General features: G+C 41.7%; 1 protein-coding gene across 1 annotated transcript in view; it reads left to right on the top strand.

Annotated features, from left to right (window-relative positions):
- Window positions 1-22,030, top strand: part of Tenm3 (teneurin transmembrane protein 3) — a 436,338-nt gene that overhangs the window by 318,947 nt on the left and 95,361 nt on the right. Inside the window, exons 6-11 of the mRNA XM_055593562.1 lie at window positions 2,372-2,586; window positions 8,389-8,599; window positions 9,007-9,108; window positions 9,292-9,486; window positions 10,585-10,785; window positions 16,494-16,679. Of these exons, the coding sequence (XP_055449537.1) occupies window positions 2,372-2,586; window positions 8,389-8,599; window positions 9,007-9,108; window positions 9,292-9,486; window positions 10,585-10,785; window positions 16,494-16,679 (1,110 nt within the window). The remainder of the gene's footprint in view (window positions 1-2,371; window positions 2,587-8,388; window positions 8,600-9,006; window positions 9,109-9,291; window positions 9,487-10,584; window positions 10,786-16,493; window positions 16,680-22,030) is intronic.

Genomic DNA, 22,030 nt, shown 5'->3' with positions numbered 1-22,030 from the left:
AAACCCCAACTCTGCGGTATAAATAGCCTATTCTTTAATAGAGATGTAGGTACGCTCTTCCCTTTACACCCTTACTTTCCTTTACTCTCCCAGTAATCCTACTGATGTCTTGAATTCACTTAGACAAGGCCACTAGGCTGAGCACTTGTCTAGACCTCAAGTGTGGCCATCCCCATTTTCCAGATGAAATTTTATGTCCAGGCTTTTGGTCTCTTCCAGAAGGTCCCTCAGCCTCTGACATGGCCATGACTCAAACCCAGGTTGTTAGACTTAATTTTTTTCTTCTCTAGCACATGCATCTAAGCATAGACCCTTCTCCGCATCATTTCTTTTGTTTTGTTTTGTTTTGTTTTAATTTGTGATATTTATCTTAACTCAGGTATCTTGTACTGTTCACAGTTCTCTAAAGGAACAAAACCAATAGAATGATTATATGTTCAAAGGTTATAGAGACTGACTCACACAAAATAGACTGGTTGGTCCAGCAACAGCTGTCTTCACACTGTTCAGCTCATGATTTGGGGGGTCTCAACAGTCCCTATCTGACACTGAAGAGGTGCTAGTCTTTAGTCTAGATTAGAAGCCTAGAGAAGCTGGGTTCTGATGTTCGAGAAGGAATATAACAGCAGCAGTGGTGGCGGCAGCAACAGAGCAGATGAGCCTGCCAATAAAAGAGCAAGCAAACAAGCCAAAGAAAAGCCTTCTTCTTTTATTTTAAATCCAGACGGCCACAAGGAAGGTGTCACTTACATTTAGAGTGGCTCTCCCATTTTGAAGAACCTAATCAGGAAAGTGGAAAATTCTTCACAGATGGGTCTCAAGGCTTGCCTTTTAGTTGACTGCTGATTTAGTCAAGTTGGAAACCAAGATCACTCACCACACTTAAGCGACCTGTCCTTCAAAGCCCAGCTCACAGTGGGTATGGCCTTCCCTTGACCCAGTCATACGAAGCTCAGTTCATCAGTTTGTGCAGATTGTCTGCTTGACTGGGCAACCAGCCCTGTGAAGACTAAGCTGTTTAAGCTATCCAGTAAATGGTTTCTAAGCTACTGCTCTCCGGTTTGTATTTCTTATTACTACGTCAGTGCTCTGTCCCTGGCAGACACTTAATAAAATGGAAGCAATATTAAATTAACAGCTCTTCACAGATAGAAGGCTCCCTCCTCTCTTTAGGATAAGATATAATTCTCAGATTTGAGATTAAATCTTAAAATTTCTGAATTAACAAGTTCTCTGGAGGCTATTTCCAGTTTAATAAAAAAAAAAAAAAAAAAAAAAGGAAAGAAAGAAAGAAGGGACGGTAAGCCAATGTTGTTATCACATTAAAAGGGTTGGATTTGATAGAGGATAATTCGCCTCTTCCGGTTCCGTGGACCTTTTGGCTTGTTTGTTTGTTTTCACTGGAAGTAAACAAAATCCCTCCTCTTGCCAAGAGTAACTAAGAAAGGACCTTGACCAGGAGGCAAAGGGCAGCATCAATCCACCAAAACACAACCTTGGATCTGTTTTCCAGAACCAGGCCACGGTGCTAGGAGATGGCAGGCATTCGGGAAACAGAGGGTTTGTTTGTGTATCCCCTGAGGGTTGAAGGTCGTTGTGGAGGTATGGCACAGTGTGGGTCATGAAATGGGAAGCCTTGTAACAGCCTGCATTAAAAATGTAAGAAAATTTAAGCCAGGCAGTGGTGGTACACACCTTTAATCTCAGCACTCAGGAGGCAGAGGCAGGTAGATCTCTGAGTGTGAACCGGCCTGGTCTACTGAGCGAGTACCAGGACAGCCAGCGCTATGCAGAGAAACCCTATCTCAAAAAACCTTAGAGAATTTAGGCCTTTCCCTCCTTTTATGTTTCTTGAAGCCCTGCTCCCCCTATTTACCTCTTTTCACATGTGATTCCCCCCCCAAGTCCCCCCACCCATGCATGACTTAAAGAAGACTACATGAATCCGAAACACTGATTGGTTAAGTCTCCCTAATCCATTCTGCCCTCATTTACACGCTGCAGTATGATGGTTAGCATAGCCAAGAAGCACCAGACTGTAGCTCTCCCAAGAAATAACAAGGCATATAATTTATAATACATTTATGTTCCAAACAAATGAGAAACACTGTCAATGTGAAAACAGCTTCAGTGAGCAGCATACCTTTGGGGAAGCTGGAGAATTTTGACTTAAATGCCCTAAAGAATGTTAGATAAGAGTTGGTAAAACAACACTTCACCAAAAAAAAAAAAAAAAGTTATTAAAGTGAAAACGACAAGGGAGTATCTCACGTATCAGAAGAATTCCTGGAACAATGAGGGGAAATAACTCTCTAAAAAGAAACTGTTATTTTAATGTTTTGTTCTTCATCGCTGGGTCTCTCACATTCAGGAAAATTAGGTGGACTTACACATGAAAATAACACCATAGATTCCGGAGAACTTGATATTGGCCGGAGAGCAATTCAAGAGGTTCCTCCTGGGATCTTCTGGAGATCACAGCTCTTTATTGATCAGCCACAGTTTCTTAAGTTCAACATCTCTCTTCAGAAGGATGCATTGATCGGAGTTTACGGCCGGAAAGGCTTACCGCCTTCCCATACACAGGTGAGTGTGGGTGCTGTCGTCAGTAAAGAGCAGGCCCCCGGTTCGCATTTCCAGAAGCTCCTCCAGCCTTGAAACTCAGCTGCTGGGGAAAGCCTTCGCCCCTAACTGCCTTCCTTGCCACAGAAGTCTGAGGGCAGCTCGTGCTTGTTTGAGACCTCTGAATCACTAGAAGGAAGAATGGTGGGGCTTGTGTTGGTAATGATTGGTTGAGATGGCTTAAAAATGTCGGAGGCACTTAATGAACATAGAGCAGCAGCTGGAAGTCTAGCACACTGTACTCTCTCCAAGATTCTGTTGCAATTTCAGGTGGTTTTTTTGCCTTTCCTAGGACAGATGCGTATATATCCACCTTAAATCTATTGATTTGGTTAAAGCGGTTTTGAGATTTATGTCAGGTTTTTTTTTTTTGTTTGTTTTTGTTTTTTACTGAAGAAAATACGGAAACACTTGCATAATAAGCATGATAGTTAACCTCAGTTTCTCTTTGAAAATAAGGAAGGGTAATGTGACTAGACAGAATGCTCGTAGGAAACCAAACATGGTGGTGTCAGCACGGTCCTCAGACTACTGGATCCTTAGCATTTTGAAGTCAATTCTTGGTATGAAAATACTCCCACTGGAACAGCCAGAACTGGAGAACCACTACTGAAATGTCCACAGACGAACCAGGACCTTGTTGCACAGACCTGCAATCACAGTTACTCTGAAGGCTGAAGCAGGAGAATCACAAGTTCAAGGCTAGCGTGGGCAGCTTAGTGAGATGAATTACAGAGTTAAAAAGTAGGCGAGGAAAAAAAAAAAAGTAGGCAAGGAATATGACTAAATTATAGAGTGCTTGCCTAGAAACTTTGAGGCCCTGACACCCTAGGTTCAATCTCAACTGCCACAAAATAATAATAATAATAATAATAATAATAATAATAATAATTAATAAAGTCCATAATACCAAGTCATGATATGTGTGGTTTGGAAATTATGGTTTTGTTATTTAAATTAGGTTAAATAGGAGCTGAAATATAATAAAGGAAACCCTGAGCTTCAATCTCTATCATCAGGAGAAAGAAAAGGCCCCAGAATGTCTAAGAGAAATTATTTGAATTATCTACTATAAAATTGGAAGAGAGATTTCTCTAAGATGTATTATGCTAATAAGTCAAGAAATTAAAAAATTAATTAACACTTAGATGAGCTTGACATATTTTATAATAAGTTTATTTCCTTGAGGGATTCCATATTAGTTTTTTTTTCACTTGTAAAAGAAAGACCAAGGTTTTCATACAAACTACATATCTGTGATTATTTTCTATAATCCTAGATTATGAATTATGGAAAAAATTGGTTAGATACTAAGAAAGAAATCACAGCTTAAAAACAACACTGAAATTCTTGGCATGCTTTCTAAAATATGTATGGATTTTATGGATGTGTAATTTTTGAACAATATGTTACAATATAGTCTCTTATCTGTGGTTTCAAACTGAATGCCTTGAATCCCTCTATGTCAAACACTTGTTATGATGTACCAGTATCCGATTTTAAACTTTAAAATTTACCCCAGTGTAATACTCACTTTAAACCTCTGGGGGGAGGTAGCCATAGAGAAAGACACTAAAAATGGAAAACCATCCCATGCTCATGGATTGGGAAAATTAATATTGTGAAAAATGATGGTTTTACCAAAAAGCTTTTTACAGATTCAGTGCAATCCCAATCAAAATCCCCATCTCATTCTTCACAGAGACAGAAAAAAAAAAACTATCAATGAAAGTGAATTTGTAGAACTCTAGTTACCACAAATTGTACCTACCTGAGTAGTCTAGTGAGATATGGAAACCTCTCCCTGCTGAAATTGCGTGTAAAATTAAATTCCTTTTCTCTATTTCAAAGAGTCCTTTAAGTTAAGCACATTTGTGAATGTGCAACTTGCAGTCATCTGAAAATAATTTCAGATGAAGCATGTGCGTGTCCGTGTGTCTGAGTCTATGTCTCTGAGTGTGTGTTGTGTTGTGTTGTGTTGTGTTGTGTCCAGGCATGGGGTACATGCACTTGGGAAGAGAAGGCCAAGGAGCCGGCCAACAGAGCACAAAATCAGCCTGTTCCATGTAGCAAGTTTCAGACCAGCCAGGGCTGCGTTAAAATGTGTGTAGAGGGTTGTGTTAAAAAGTTTGTTTAACGATATATAGTTGACTCTTCGCATGAGAGGCTTAACATAAAATTAGCAAAACAAATGGCACAGTTTCACATTTTCTTTCAGTTGCACCATTATTTCACCATGAGACCCATGGCATCCATCCTTCTTTTCTACCACAGCGTATGTATCTGTGTAAGGCATGCGCCGTCTTAAGCCTTAGTTATTAGCGTCCCTCACCCTGGTTTATTCCAGATCAACAGAGCAAATAGCTGTTTCTGAATTCACTGCTTAAACATGAAATATGCTGTAAAGCAACCCAAATTGAACATTTCTCTGCTCCTGGAGAACATTAAATAAATCAACCTAAAATAATTAAAATTGTCCAGCCCCTCAGAATGGTCACTTGAGTTTTGAAAGTCTTCATCTTTGTGACCCTTTATAAAACTGTCCATTTGGCCATTGCCAAAGAACCAATTGCCTTTCTTCTCCCTGACGGCCGATTTATTTTCCTGGACTGTTGCAAGCCTATGGAAGCCTTTCTGAGCTCTACGGATTGTTGTGCTATGGCATGGCAGTGCATTCGCCTGAAGGCTGTTTCAGAAAAAGAGGCAGAACCCTGAGTTCTAAGCACACCCCTCCCACTTTTTGGTTTTATGTCATACTTGACTTTGTAAACGCTACTTAACTCTGCCAAGATTCAGTGTCTGTTGGTAAAATGAGAGAGTTGAATTGGAAGATTTCTACATTCTCCTTCTCTGTGTTCCAGTGATATACAGCAAGACTATGCCACCATCAGAAATTTGGGGAGGAAAAATTTTAAAGCTGGGTAGAATGACATACACTTATCCTGGCACTTGAGAGGCTGTGAGGCAAGAGGTTCGGTACTTAAAGGTCATCAGGGGCTGCATGGCAAGACGGGCGCAGAAAAGCAAAAACAAAAGTTGAAGGTCTCATTCAAGCATTCACTGACTCTGAGTCCCATCAATTTAATAACAGAAATTGAATTAAACAGATGGTTAGATAGCGTTAGCGTTCCAGAAGTAAGCAACCAAGATACCAGGAGAAATCTATTTGCATTTTTACATGGCTGATTAAATAGTAAACCACTGAGAAAAGAAACATAAGCATTCTTCTATTGATTTTACAAAGCATCTTGTTAATACATTGATGTTCAAAGCAACTTTGAGAAAGAATTTTAAAGTGTATAACACATACACATAAGTTTGTGTCTCACACACACACACACACACACACACACTAGGTAGTAGCATAAAAATAAGGTGATATCATGAGAAAATTTCCCTTAAAGCAGTCATTCTCAAACTGTGGGTCACCCTCCCCCGGGTGTTCGCATATCAGACACTCTGCATATCAGATGCTTACATCATGATTCATAACAGTAACAGAGTCACAGTTATGAAGTGGTAGCAACAAAAAATAACTTTATGGTTGAAGGTCACAGAAACCGGAGGAACTATATTCAAAGGATCACAGCATTAGGAAGGTTGAGGACCACCGCCATAAAAGGAGATGAAGAAGTTGCAAGTTAGTGAAATCCTCATGATAAGTGATAGCTATTCAGAGTTTGAGATTGAAGAGCTAGTTTAAAGGTTTTCATGCTGAAAGTAGCATAAGTTCTTAAGACTTCTCCCCCCAAAAAATCAGTCCATACACAGTTCCAGTTCGTAAGTAGAGCAAAGCTCAGACTTGCCCATATATGATCACAGTATGCCTCCAGAGCAAGCCATGTAATATGGTTATTTTGGGTGGAAATGATGAAAGTATAAAGAAGGTAATTTTTCCTCAGGTGTTTTGAATCGCTCTTCTGAAGTCATCTATGAAATGTCATCACAAAAACCTAGAGCTGGGATGGAAAGCCATCGGCCACTTCCCACCTCCACCAGGCTTCTTCCCATTCTCACGTTCCGTCAGGTGTGGGACAGATGCCCACCGCAGTGGCGATTGACTGTGGTCTCGAAAGACTAGTTAAAACTTCAGATTTCTATCCTTTTACTTTTGCAGATAAAGTATATAGTATTTGAAGGAAAAAAATATCTGTATTGAACCACAAAAAGAAGCTCTTCCCTCTTGCTTTGTCCTGACAATATAAATATTTAAATATAAGTAAATGGAGAGGACTTTCATGAGGAGGAGACACCCTTCAAAATTTAGACTTCCTTCTCCTGTGATCATGAGGAAATAGAATGCCAGTGAACTTTTTAAAAATAGCCAGAGAAATCATCGTTTTTATTCTTGCAAGAAAATTGAAAAAAAAAAAAGTTTTAAGGCTAATGAAGTTAGGATATATTTTGCAGATTACTACCCAAAGAACAAAATGCTTCTCTTTAAATAAAGGCTTTAATAAGTCAAACCTGAATCACATATTAAATTCTCTTATTGCAACAGAGGCTGTCTGTGGTCTGCACAGTGGCAATCTATTTAAACATAATTCCCAGAAATTCCAATAACTAATTTTATTTTTATTTGACTTGGTTAAGAAAGGCATATGATAATTGTCTCCTTGGACAACCATTCCAATTAAAGAATCAATCATAGAACACTAATGACGCATATGGATTTGGTGCTGCAATTACGTGTTTCATGCATAGTATGTATCTACATATTCTTGCGAGCTCTCACGTTTAATGTGTCTTTGAAGTAAAATGAAACTGGGCAATTATATAGCAAGAGAGTCACTGTACTTCACCGAGAAGCTTTTAGCTAGTACAATTATTGAAACCAGTGTTGGAGAGCCTTTTCAGTGTCTTCCAAATTCACTGGCATCTGTTTACAAACTTCTGCCCAGTGTTGCCAGCCACGTGCCGTAGTTTAAGTTCTCCACTTCAACTCTCTTAACCTCCAGTGTCCGTGATTAATCGTAGTAAAAGCAAAAAGTAGCTCCAAGGAGGACTGGCATCAGCTCCCTAACTCTGCGTGTGGCTGTTTCTCCCATCTTACCAAACCCTTCTGTTGATCAGTTGACTGACTTTAATGAAGGATGTTAAGGTCCTCGGTAGGAAGGTTTCACCTGACTGTATTTATGTAAGAATCCCATGAAACTTCTCTTGGGGGGTTGTTTACGTTAGGGTCCCAAGAGAGAGTGCTGTGCTGTGGTGGAAATGGCCCAGCTCTGCATCAGGGTACGCCCAAGTCCATAGAGCACTTCCCAGGTGGGAGGCCCTGCTGAACCTCCCAAAGAGCCCCCAAGAGTAACTGTGAATGCCTTGCCCAAACAGGGGCTTCTGGGATTAGCAATAGTCCCAGTACCCGGTAAGCAGCGCAGCAGTGGTTGCTATATGTCAGCAACAGGATGTAGGAATGGACCTGGAGCCATTCGTGGTCTGAGTAAAATCACACGGGTTTCATGTTTATATCCCGAGACTACCTAAATTTAACAAGCTAGTCGTCGGTCAAGAGAACTGAATACATTTGGAAGGCTTGGCTCCGTGAAAAGGAAGAAAATGATAGTTTCGGTTTAAATGGAACAAGGAGATGTGACAGGTAGTCCTTGTTTTCATAAAATGCCTGGACGGAAGGCTTCCGTCGCTTGGACCTGTCAATCAAGAACTTCCTAACCCTGTACTTACTCGCAAAGAAAGAAGGCCAGAAGAACTGGCCACACGCCTGTTGTTTCCAGGTACTAATGCTGTTTCCCTTGCCCCCATGCCCAGTACGACTTTGTGGAGCTCCTGGATGGCAGCAGGCTAATTGCAAGAGAACAGCGGAACCTGGTGGAGTCCGAAAGAGCCGGGCGGCAGGCGAGGTCTGTCAGCCTGCACGAAGCCGGCTTCATCCAGTACCTGGATTCTGGAATCTGGCATCTGGCCTTTTATAACGATGGGAAAAATCCAGAGCAAGTGTCTTTTAACACCATCGTTATAGGTAGGGGCCTCTGCATCCTTCTCCACCTCCAGCCTAAGCTCCGCGCTCGGTAGAAACTAAATCATCTTTACCAAATTTGAGTGGTTACTAGGGTGATAGGGCGCAGGTAAAATGAACTGGTTTTTGAATTGCTCATTTGTGACTATATGGCAAGCCCTAAAGCTCTGTAAGAAAGGCTATAAATTACCGTGGGGGAGAGAAGCACCCCAAGAGAACACTTTAAAAATCTGCGTTTGAGGCACCACTGCTTGGCGCCAGTATCAGATCATCTTATGTAAATGAATCAAGTCGGGGTTTATGAAGGGAGCCATCCGTAATCGCATCAACACCTCACTAAAATGAACAGAGGGACCACTTCTGAGAGAGGTGGGCACCTCACAAATGCTCCCTCTGTCTCTCTTCCTCAGAGTCTGTGGTGGAGTGCCCCCGAAATTGCCATGGAAATGGAGAATGCGTTTCTGGAACTTGCCATTGTTTTCCGGGCTTTCTGGGTCCGGATTGTTCAAGAGGTATGCAAGTTCGATTCTCTTCTTAAGCCGATATAAATAAGCTGTAGGAATACGTCAAATTGAGAAAACTTAGCAACTCGAGAAAGACAAGGGGCGGGGACGGGGCATCATTCGTTCTTCGGGAGGCTGGGGGGGGGGGGGAACGTGGCTGTTGATCCCTCTGTCTGTCATGTTCTTTCACAGCAGCCTGCCCAGTGCTCTGTAGCGGCAACGGGCAGTACTCCAAAGGCCGCTGCCTGTGTTTCAGTGGCTGGAAGGGCACAGAATGTGATGTGCCAAGTACCCAGTGCATTGACCCGCAGTGTGGGGGTCGTGGGATTTGCATCATGGGCTCCTGCGCTTGCAACTCAGGATACAAAGGAGAAAACTGTGAAGAAGGTAAACATGTCAATATTTACGGAACCCTATTGTTCTCGCCATAAAGGAGCAGATTAAATCTGTAATCTTCCGTTTGGCAAATGAATCCCTCTTTCACACGCTTCTTTAGGAGAGCAATTTTTATTTCCATATTTATGAATGCATTGTCTTATTAGCGGTTTTAACTAATAAAAAGAACAAATACGAAAGAGCCCTCTGCTCTGTTTCTAGAGCATGTGTAAGTCTTTATTTTTTTTTTAACTGTGAGAAAGGAAGCATGCACTTGTGCTTTGAAATTCAACGAAGGACTGACTTGTCTCTTTTTTAGCTTTTTGCGTTGATGCCAACTTCTTTGGCGTGTCTAGAAAGAAAGAACAATTGGATGTAATGTAATGAATGGGAACAACATTGTGTATTTGTTCCGTTGCTGTATAGGAAGATGAGAGTCAAGACACTGTACTGTCAAGTGCAGTTAAACTGGCTTTTTTTTTTTTTCCAGAAAGCGGGGGGAAAAAAAAAAGCACCATTTCCGTTCTCCAATCAGATTGATTTTATTGATCTACACTCACAAAGTAATGCAATTAAGTCTCTGGAATTAAATTTTCAGGCCATTGACCGTACAAGTGTAAAGTTTTATTGAGTCAAATTGCTAAATTAAATCTCATCTTCTAAAGCACATTAAAGTGAATTAAGAAGGACAGAGTGTGCAACTCATTTGTTTCTTTAACAATTTGAGGATCCCAGACAGCTGCCAGTGGTCAGTGGTCGTGGAGCAGGTCAGCATGTAAAGGGTACGTTCTTGAAAAGGCCGTATCTGTGACTCTGCTTACGCACAACACAGAGCTATTGTCCAAAACCTCCAGAGCGTGTTTGACTAATCCGTGAAAATGACAAATTCTTACAATTAGTCTCAGTTACCTAAATGGCATCGGGTTAGTTCCTAATGCTTGGTTGTATTATAACTCTGCTTTTTCAGAAACAAGTCCTTGAGAGTGGTAGACAGACGTCTGCCTAGCTAAAAGATTCATGTGAATTAAATTAAGAGTTGATTCTTCATCCTGCATGAACTCTCTGCTATCTTTCATCTTTAATAAAACTGTTCTCCTCTCTTGACACTAGCGGACTGTCTAGACCCTGGATGTTCTAATCACGGGGTGTGTATCCATGGGGAATGTCACTGCAGTCCAGGATGGGGCGGCAGCAACTGTGAAATACTGAAGACCATGTGCCCAGACCAGTGCTCGGGCCACGGGACATACCTTCAAGAAAGCGGCTCCTGCACTTGTGACCCGAATTGGACTGGCCCAGATTGTTCAAATGGTGAGGTCAATCCGTGCGATATGATTGGGTGTTTACCCATGGTTTACTTAAGATTTGGGATATCTGGGTTTTTCGGGCACACTTGTTAAGCTTGATTACATAACCAAGTGATTGTTTAAAGATATAAATGTTTAAAGGAATGAAGTAGTTACTCCTTATAAAAAGGAAATAAGCTTTGGTATTTTTCTTATTAAAAATTTCCTCTGTTATTGGCAAGGGTTGTCATTCATCGTCACAAGACAGCCTTATCTTCTTCAGTCTCATTGTGTCTGTGTGCTTTGTAGGCACACCAGGCTCTGGCTGGCCTCAGACCCCACCCATAAGAGACTGGCGTGTACCAGTCCAATGCCACCAAGCCTGGAAATCCAGGCTCTTTGTGTCGTGAACAAATAATCTGCAATTTAAAAAAAAGAAAAAGAAACTTATGGACAACAGTAGGCTGAACATGAAAGAGTAATGTAGATGTCCGTTATGGATACTAGTTCTACACAGATTTTAAATTAGATTAGAAGGAAAATGACAGTAATCACATTCACAGCATACGGACACATGCTCATACTCGGACAATACGGAAATGGACATTGTACACAATATTACTTGCTGATTTTTTTTTTTTTTGTAACTCTGGATGCAACTCAGGAACTAATTCCACAATATTCCCAGTCATTAGTCACACAGTGTGAAAGGATGCCATTCAGCCTAGAAGATGACAGTTTTAATTGGGAGCTAAAATGAGCACACGTGAAATAATTAGACGCCAATATAATATCATACCAAGTGTTACATGGAATCATTTGCTAAACTCAGAGGGGTGATCCCGTCTTGATGAACACTGAAAATTTTCACAGGGAGTTCTATTAAGACTTCTGCCTTCACTGAAGCATAGCAGGCTCAGGGGAGGGGCAGGTAAGGGGCCGTTTGTGACTAAGAAAGCTGTTAGGGAGTGTCTAAGGACTTGAGCTGTGAAGCCGTATACATGTGTTCATGGTCAGGTCTATTTCATGGATCTTTAGTCTTTAGAAAATTGCTGTGTGTCTCAGTTTGCTCGTGAGGGGACTTTGCGGAAGTGAGGACTGTTGAGATGGCATATGGTTTGGAATCAGTAGAAATGAAAAGCACTTCAAATGAGCAATAGGCAAGACTTTCTGGGGGAAAAAAAAATAAGGTATAGAAGTTTGGTAAAAAGGAGTCCAAAGTCCAAAGCAGGGGAAACTGGAGTCCATATCATTATCAAAAAGACGCCATGAAGTCAGAAAAAGAAACATAGTAGAGGTTAGGTTGGTGCTAGTGGCGAGGAGAGAAAATGAAGGATACTCAAACAAAAATAAATATTTGGAAAAGAAAAAAAAAAAGGAGAGGAGAAGGAATGAGCAAAATAAGGAGGAGAAAGGAAAGATTGGATTTTCCCCAGCAGTAGTGTGTAAATACAGGCATTCGGTGTGAAGCCTGGCGTGGGGGCAGCGTCTTTCTGCTCTTCCTCTTCCTCCTGGCCCCTCCATCTCCTGCTTCTCTAACAAACATAAGGCATGCTTGTTAGGAACACAGGAGTCCATCTGTTCAGGTCCAATCAATTCTTTGTTATTATTTTCTTCCAGAGCGGGTTATTGAACTTGGGGGCCTTAAGCATACTTGGTCGAGTGAGCCTCACCCCTAACTCTGAATGCTGCTTGTAGAGATTGGTCATTCAGTAGCTATGTTTGGGGAGGACGTAGGGCAAGCTATGTAACTTCCCCGTGCCTCTGCTTCTTTGTTTATAAGGTAGAGATAATAGTTCCGCTCCTTGGAGCATTGGTAGTTAGGTTCAGATGCGCTAGCGGAGTAATGGCAGACAGGCTAGAGCACAGCATTAGCATCGATAGTGTGGAAGGGCTACGGACGTCAGCAAAAAGCAGTAGTAGCATACCACTGAACATGAACAGTAGCTTCTTTCCATTCCTCCTCAATTCACTCAATATTCACCCATTCACCGTATTTCCCAAATATCAGAGCCGTGAAATGAAATTACTTCATTTGTTAATATGGCCTAGTAGTATAAAACAAAACAAAATTTTGCCAGGCGGGTCATTCACATTGTTGAAGGTTTTTTTTTTTTCCTAAAGATTTATTCATTTATTTTTATGTGTGTGAGTGTTGTGCACGCATGTATGTAGGTCCACCATGTGCATGCCAGAGCCCGGGAGAAACTGGAATTACAGACAGTTGTGTGCTGCCATGTGGGTGCTGGAAACTGAGCCCGGGTCCTCTGCCAGTGCAACCCGACCCCACGACCCCACATTGTTGCTGCTTTTAAAGACAGGGTTGGGGAAAACTGGTGAGCTCTATAAATTCTGCTTTTCCTAGAATTTTGAGACACGTGCGTGAATGGCATCTTTTCTCTCCTGTGATTCAAAATCAACAAGGCAGAGTCACCTCTGATTCTTCAAATGCAATCCTGGAAATAAGCTAAAGAAAAAAATTTTATTAGCTAGTTTGTAACAGTCTTAAAAAATATTTCTTGTCCACCAAGGGTGACTGTTTTCTCATTTCTCCTCTCTCAGTCTCCCTCCCCCTCTTCCTCCCTCACACTCTCCTCCCTTTCCTTTCTCTTCACTTTCCCTCTCTCCCCCTCACATCCTCTTCCCTCCCTCTCACACTCCTCCCTCCCTCACTCCTTTTCTCACACCCTTCTTCCTCTCACAACCTTCTCTCCTCACTCCCTTCTTCCTTAGGTACCCCTCCATCACTGGCACATGCCTCCGAAAGCAGACAGACATTGTGTGTCTGTGCCTGCTTTGTAGAAATAATAGCCCAAAAGGTTGGTTAGAAAATCCATGACTTCCAAAACAAATAACATGTTTACATAAATAAGAAAACAATAAGATGGGGTCTGGATTGTGGAGGGGGTCAGACCATCTCACTAAAGAGTTGTAAGAAATCCTTCGCAACCAACATTTATCGAGCATAAGTCCATTACACAGTCTGTATTCATTTGTTTGTCCACTTTTCATAAGAAATGCATATTTTAGCCGAGCAGGGGTGGTGCACGCCTTTAACCCCAGCACTTTGGTGGCAGAAGCAGGTGAATCTCTTGAGTCTGAGGCCAGGTCAATGGAGTGAGTTCCACAAGAGCCAGGGCTACACAGAGAAACCCAGTCTCGAAAAAGCAAAAAATAAAAGAAATAAATACATATCTTAAGAATCAAAATACGCATTCAGTTATTTCTGAAATTTTGCTTACTTACATTTCTAGCTCCTGTACTTTAAAATGTGTGTGTTTGGGGGTGGGGGGGAGCATTCCACAAAGAAAATCCAGTTCCGGTTTATAGGGACGATTACTTGAGTAGTAAAGTTTCTTGGTTCAGGTCCGTCCTCCCTTGGGAGCACAGGTCTAATAAAGCTTACTGTGCAGCAGTCCCTGCCACAAGGTTGTCGTCCAGCTTGCTTCCCACTCTCACCGAAGCAGAGGAAGGAGGAGCGGGATGCCCACTGGTTTTTCTCCATGTAAATCTTAAGATGATTAAAAATGGCAGCCATCGTCATAGAATCGTCTTGCCTTGAAGAGTAAATAAATAAATAAATAAATAGATGTTAATTCAAAGGTGAAGTTGGCTATGCATATCCTCTATTATTTTATGTATTTAGACTTGCTATCTGTGCCGATATGATTACTTTGTAGCTGAGAATCTAAATAAAAATTCTATCTGAATTTTTAAAAATCTAAATAAAAATAGAAAGCAGGTGGAGAACTTGGTTCTGTTCATGTTTATACTCTTCAGTGCAAAGTGGAAGTGTAAGACATCAAACTCAGTGTATAGAATGAATGAGAATGAAGTGTTCTTTGGGAAAGACAGTGAACTGAATTGTCAGCTGAGAAAAGAAAGGAAACTTAAGATAAGTAGCAGTGACCTGAGAGTGCTCGTGATCACCTTCTGTATGTGTCTTCTCTCCTGTGTCCATCCAGTGCAGACAGCTGAGTAGCTCTTATTTACAGCTTATCCAAACATTATCATTTACTTACATATGTGGCTGAGCATTTACTAGCAATATACATCTGAGGTCTTTAACTAAATGAATCCTAAAGGAAAACACTGCCCGCTACCGATACCTCCTTTGGTACTGTGAAATGACCTTCAGATAGCTACACTCAATCACAGAGTAGAATTTATAACCAGAAGAACATTGAGTGAAGCTATTAAAAAAATAAAAAGAGGGGAAAAAATGAATTCTTTCCATGGTAAAGTTTACAGGTCTGAAAGCAGCGGAGTTTCCCTCTATCTTCATCAGCAGTGTGTCCATTAATTAGCCCTTCAATTCCACTTCAATTAAATTAACTCTAATTAATAAGTTCATTACAAAGATTGACGCACCTTGCTCAAAGCCCGTGTGTTAAACGCTGATAAACAACTTCACCCTAATGAAAAATTGATTCGATTGAATAAAAGGGGGACCTCCAAAAACTCCTCTTTTGATGCTGCGTTGATGTTGTGTTTCTCTGAAGTTAATCAAACCATCTTGGTCTCTTAATCAAAAATTTAATTCAAAGGAGATAGAAAAACATGGTATGGGGGAAAAAATCAGAGACACAACTCTCTCCCGGCTAATTTCCTGAAGGTTGTTTATAAGAACTGTTGCAGTTCTTACAATGTCTTACTGTGGTGTCAAAAGGAGATAAGAATGTAGATAAGTATAGTGGCCAAGAAATGCCGTTTGGGGACTGAGTGTGAAACAGGAGTATGTGGTGATATAAATGCTTACTACTTTTAACTGTAAAGAAATAAGGCACCCATCTCTTTCCTATTTGTTAGAAATGATTTTTGGAATGAAAACCAAAATCGTTGGAACAATAGTTTTGCGGTCTTAGGACAAAACCCACAGTTAACTTAATAAAAAACCCAACAATTCGTCAGAGTTCCCTTGCCCTCTATTTCTCCCTCTTTCTCCATTAGATGTAGTTAAATAAAGCTCTTAAGAAAGCTTTATTAAAACAAAAAAAAAAAAAAAAGAAAGAAACTTCAGACATCTGAATTCTTTTTAAAGGCTTACATCCAGTGTTACACAATTTGAAGGCATTTGGTCATTGTGCGCCTTTCAAAAATTCCAGCAGATGAAAATCTTTGTTTTTAAAATGACAGAGTCAGTGTGTATGTTTATTATTAAACTGGTTTTCTATTATGCGAGCGAGGCAATTTGTAGCTGTCAAGAGTACAAATTTACTAAATAGGAAAAACAACATTTCCTCTTATTTAACCAGCATGCCAGCCTGTGTGAGCAAGCTAATGTGCTTTCTATAACAGATTCTCCTCCAAGTTTCTGAATATTTTTAAAAAAAAAAATTGAAGCCCTGGCTTTAGCAATCAGCGCTTTTCATTTCTCAGTGACTGTGCATAATACAGTTTCTGTTAAGTACTTGACAGCCATAGCTACTCAGAGATCTCATTATTTTGGTGTGCATGTTTTCTCTTGGCCACCAGGGGTGGTAGCCTTATATATTTATACGTGACTATGCTATGCACATAGTACGTATAATATAGTAAAGAAAATTTCCCATATGTGCTTCATGTACTCGCATAGCCACATATAAAATTAAAGGAGATGAAAGAATGTAACAGTTGCTACTCACTGGTGTACAGCGCAATGGCCTTGCCCTTCACTTGGACAAATGTAAGGTGCAGCTCCTAATACTTGTCCTTCTCGCCCCCACCCCGTTCTTCCCTCTTTCTGCAATCCAGAAATATGTTCGGTGGACTGCGGCTCCCATGGTGTGTGCATGGGGGGTACCTGTCGCTGCGAAGAAGGCTGGACAGGCCCCGCGTGCAACCAGAGAGCTTGCCACCCTCGCTGTGCCGAACATGGGACCTGCAAGGACGGCAAGTGTGAATGCAGCCAAGGATGGAACGGAGAGCACTGCACGATTGGTAGGCCAGCCAGACTTCCAGTTACTTATCTATTTCTTTCTCTCTCCCCCCCCTGTGCTGGGACCAATCCCAGAGCCGTCTACGTGTTAGGAAAGCAGTCTATCACCAAGCCCCACCTACTGACATGCTTCTCCTCGTCCTCCGTCTACTGCAAAAGAGGTCAAATTTGTGGCTGTTTTTCAGCTTGGAAGAAGCTCCCCTCTTCAGATTATTTTTAATTTTCTCATCTAGAAAGAAGAGTTTTGCTTTTAATGGCCCGCTGCATTTTACAGAGCTGATTTGTTTCTTGTTAGAGGAACTTGCCTGAGTGTGAGATACACTATTTGTGTTTGTTGCTTAGCACGAAGGCCACAGAAGTGGACTTACATGAGGAAATTTCAGTTTTTTGTTTATGAGCCATGCATTTTTGTCAGCTGTAACGCACCCATGCAGATCAAGCACAAAGTGCCCGCCTGGCCACCGCGGCTGGCTTCATCATAAGTGCTCTCTGGTGGTATTCCATACTGATACTGCACCTCCTGAGAGCAATCATCCTTTCTACTTCATGGATTTTTTTCAGTTTCCCAAATACCTGTGCTTGCTGAGCTCCATAGATCCCAGCATCACCTTTCTTAGTCTTTTAGTACAGTGAGTTTCTACCAAGGAGGTTTGATTTCCCCCCCCCCCATGGCTTTATATTACAACTTCATTAGAAGTAACATAGGAAAAGCCCAAGTGTGGCTGTTCTTTATATGCCTGACACTTCTTCAAATATGACAGTGTTCATAAACACCTTTAGGTTGGATAAAATATTAACCATCTCTTTCAGAACAAAAATGGTTTTTGTAAAAGGAAAAAAAAAAAGTGGTAAAAGAAGTTGTCCCTAACCAGAATTTAACGTGGATTCAAAAGTACGTAGAACAGATGTACTACCTTTTCAACATACGCAGTATTCCTCTACCATTCAAGTTACAGAATTAAGATGCCGAACTAATAACGTACATAAAAGGGTGAAGCAAGTCATAAATTTCTACCTCAGTTCGTTAAAAGTATCCATCATTGACTATAAATGAGTCTGACAAAAGTTTCGGAAGGTTAGGCGCCATGTTTTCTCAGATGTTTTATGCTCATCGGGTAAAATTTGATGAAACTGTCTGGGAGCGTGTCAGGAACTTAATGTATTCTTCCAATGTGTGTGTATGATGCACCTCTTGTTTTGCTTACAGGAATTGGGCGGCAAGAAATTTCATCATGGGAAACAGAAATCACAAATGTGTTATAAGAGTGTCACAATTCTGCGGTCACATGCACATACCTACCCTCTACACACACACACACACACACACACACACACACACACACAATTAAAAGTCAGTATTTTTTTTTATTTGCACAATTCTGTCTTTACCAACTTTTATGTAAGGTTCTTTGCAATGTTGCTGGCATCCGTGAAAACCTGTTTCCAGAAACCCAGCACACCCCCGTGTTTGGTGATCTCCTTTGACATCTATTTCACGGGTCCCACCACCTCCGCATCTTTGGGCCATCTTCTGGGACTGTAGCTTATAGCGATCAGAAAGAGAGAAGGCTACATCACAGTCTGGGGCCAAGGGGAACATTAGCCTTTCCCCAGGTTGAGATGCCTCAGTGTGTGTGCAGAATTTCTGCCGAGCAAACAAGCATCTGAAACTCAAGGGTTCAAGGGTCTCCACTTGAGGAGCTGTCTTCTGTCTGCCATGATCACCAATACCTCAGGGTCTTCGGAAAGCAGGTGTTTAGGGCTCCCTGTGGACATGAGACCTGGAGCAGTACAGCGAGCATCCAAACTTTCTGATATCACACAGCTCCCAGCCCTGTGAGCTTCTAAAGGCCCCATCTGCACCGTCACCTCTGCAACACCCACGGGGGTGACTTGGTGAGGGGAAGTTACTGCCTGACGCTGGCGGAAGGTTCAGTCTGCTGGAGTCATCCACAGCTTATATATTCACAGCTCAAGCTCTTGCCCGGTGTTCATCCCGCTCTGAGGCAGCTTTCCCTTCTGCTGTCGGTGGGGCTTCCAGAGCAGGGCCCACAGGAAGCTCATGAAGCTGCCTTAGCAGAAAACAACAGGCAAGCAGGATTTCTGTACCTTTTGGGGACATACAAAGGACTGTGCAGTTAGTTCCCCTAGTTCCACACAGAGGCAGGACTACAAAGATATGTTTCTTATATCATCTGACCTCATCACATGAGCAAATTAATTATATTTCTCACTGTATATCCTAAGGACAGCAAGTACCTAGCTTTAAAAAATCAGAAATGTACCAGGAAGCCACTAATGGGGACATATGACTCGGTGCCCAATAACTACCCAGTAAGTTATTCTGTTGCTGCTTCCTCACTGGCGTTGGCGGTTTTATATGGATGACATTAACAGTGAACAGTTTCCTATGGATAAATTATTATTCCTGAACAATTTCCCAGTTGTGTGGAAACAAACAGGACTTTTGTCAGTGCTGGGTCTTTTTCTTGAAGTTGGATGTCTCCTGCATTGTTGGTGAACAGCTCTGTTTTCTGAGGTTTTCATTAACTGTGTTGCTCTATACTCTAGTCCGGGAAATAAAGGACCTGCTTGGATGTGAACCTCTTAAACGATGTGGAGCCCCTTTCAGGCTGAGGATATACTCTGTGGTAAAATGTTTGGCCAGCATCCACAAGGCCCTGGGCTCAGTTCTAGGCACACCAAAGTGAACGGTGTAGAGGTCCTTTTAAATCCTACTCGGCTCTTTCATGTTGTTGGAATGATTCTATTTTTGTCACACATAGGTGCAATTTCCCTTCTCTCTGCTTCTGTGTGTGTCACAACGAAGCCCAAGAGCCATTTGTGAGCCACTGGCGAAGCAACCAGGAGCCGCTGGGGCTCTTTCTCACGTGGGGCAGTTCCTATTCCATGAAGCACCTCTCCATTCAAACACAAATCTGGCTAAAGGAAACTGGCGTCCTCTGACAGACTACTCGTAAATCAACGAGATTTCCTTTTCCTTTTCTCCATAGTGTGTGTCATCTCATAGAATACAAACAGGGAGGTTAATTGAAACAGAGGTGGAGGAGAAATTAAACAGTTAGAAGCAAACACTGGTTCTCAATTGAAAACAAGAGAATATTCATTAGTCATCTTTCTGTCTTCATAAACTCAGTTCACGCTTTCATAAAACCGTGGGCATGTTGATAGTGAATTAGTCAGGAATGCAGAATACTGGCTGGACTCTTGCTGTTACATCGGGGGGTTACATCCTGATGTTTTTATTAGTGTACTCATATTTTCCTCTTGTTACAAACCACGAGTTCAGCAAATTAGGCCTGTTTATCTATAGGACTTGTGCCAAGGCCTCCTTTCTTGGGTAACACTTTTCCTAGTGACTCGTGCAGATAGAAAATAAAGCAACGGGAGACTGATTTTCGGCAGTAAGTGTGATTAAAAGAGGTCTCTTTCTCTTTCTCCCTGGGAGGCACTTAGGATTGTCGGACCCCTTTATGACTGAGGAAACAAAGGGAGTTTGAATGAAAGAGCCCCATCCATGAGGCAGCGGTACCTGTCACTCGTGTGGTTTGACAGCAATAGCACACAACACGGGTTTCATTCTGAGGTTGGCATAACGTAGTCGTACCCTGCCATGCTGCAGCTTCTCCGCAGGTGAGAGGGTGATCCCAGTTGGCATAGTTTGAACATCGTGTGTCTATCGCTGTCTTTAAGAAAGCCAAAGGATTCTGTCTCGCATTGAGCCGAAGTGAGTCAAGTTTAAAGCTGGTATCTAGTAGTTCGAATCTGTGAACCTCGAGGCCCTAGAGAGGCTGTGACCACGTTGAGTGAGTTCCAAGTTGTTTAACTTGGACTTGGAACGTCCAAACGTGTGGAGGCCAACTCGGTTGGTTGGGTTCGATCTCCTGGCTTAGGAAAAAGAAGGGACAGCTATAGACTGTTGGCCTGTGTCTCCACTTAAGGGGCCACAAGATACAAATACTGCATCCCCAGCATCCCCAACTGGGAAATGCTGTTTATTAGCAGAGTGCAAAGCTAACCGAATGTCCTGGGCGGTGAGAAATCCTAATTGCCTTGTTTTGAGTACTCATTAATCTATAACTTCCACAAGGGCCTTTCCTTTTGACGTTTCCCAAAAAGATTTTTTCCCTGTGCTATCCACTGATGTCTGTCCGAGTGCATTGGAGACTAAAGATGAGATTGAGGTCTTCCTGGGGTGTTGAATTGCATTTGATTGTTCTCTACCATGGAGAGTTGTCACAAAGGACAGGGAGGGCTCAGCTCCACAGGCTCTGTGGTGGCTGTGTGTCTTCTCAAGCTGGTCAATGTTTGACATTTCTCCAGGGAACCAAAAGGAAGAAAATGGGCTTAGAGGTGTAGAAGATTGGAGGTTATGTCTCCTCTTTTGTGTTAAAGCTTTGGGGTTAATTTTAGAAGGGGGATTGATTTTTAAACTTCTTTCCATTCCATCCATTATCCCAAAGGATTAAGTCTTTTGGATCCTTGCCCGATCTGAAGGACCCTTGAGGTCTTTTGCAATTCTAGGATGCCTTATCTGTATATGGTTTCTGCTGAATATGCGAAAGCAAGAGGAATCACCTTCACTTTTTAAGAAACCCTGAGATCCACTTTGTAGATATCACGTGCCCCTGTCACTTTTTACCCATGAATCCATTTCTTCGCCCATTAAGCCTCACTGAAAGGCTTCTCTGTGATACTTATTGAATACTGTTCCATTTAAAAGGCGATGTAAGTTTTTCCTAATACACAGGCTGTGATTTTTCAAAGGTATGTCTCTGTTATTTCTGTGATTCAGCATGACTAGCGTCCTAACTGTTCTTAGCATCAGTTGGAGTCTTTCTTATAATGTGAAGTGGTGATAATGGTTAATTTTTATGTGGGAGTTTAGAGCACAGTGTTCTGATGTCTGAGAACTTGTGGACCTGGGTCCTCACTGAACTACTAAGTGACCTTGAACAACTCATTGACATTTTCTTTCGTGGAGAATGCAAAGGTTTCATACACCAAAGTTTGTGTGAATTAGCTGAAATAGTAGCCTGTGAATTATAACACTTACTCAAGTGCAGATAAAAGAAAGTTCAATAATTGTTGCTTTAGTTTTCTTAATACGATTGAGACAAACTGCAGATCAGATCATGGTTTATTTATTGACATTTTTAAAAAATGTGAAATCAGTAAGGTCTGATGATGTAAATCCATAATCCAGGCACTCAGGGGCAGTCCTGCAGGGAAATCACCAGCTCATGTCCATCTGGGTGGATAGAGGGACACTGTCTTAAAAATGTATGATGATGATGATGATGATGATGATGATGATGATGATGATGATGAT

This window comes from Psammomys obesus, unplaced genomic scaffold (genome assembly GCF_907164565.1).
Source record: "Psammomys obesus unplaced genomic scaffold, mPsaObe1.curated_primary_1811, whole genome shotgun sequence".
Taxonomy (NCBI): Eukaryota; Metazoa; Chordata; class Mammalia; order Rodentia; family Muridae; genus Psammomys; species Psammomys obesus.
Note: the sequence above shows the minus strand (reverse complement) of the source record. Positions and strands in the feature narration are given on the sequence as shown.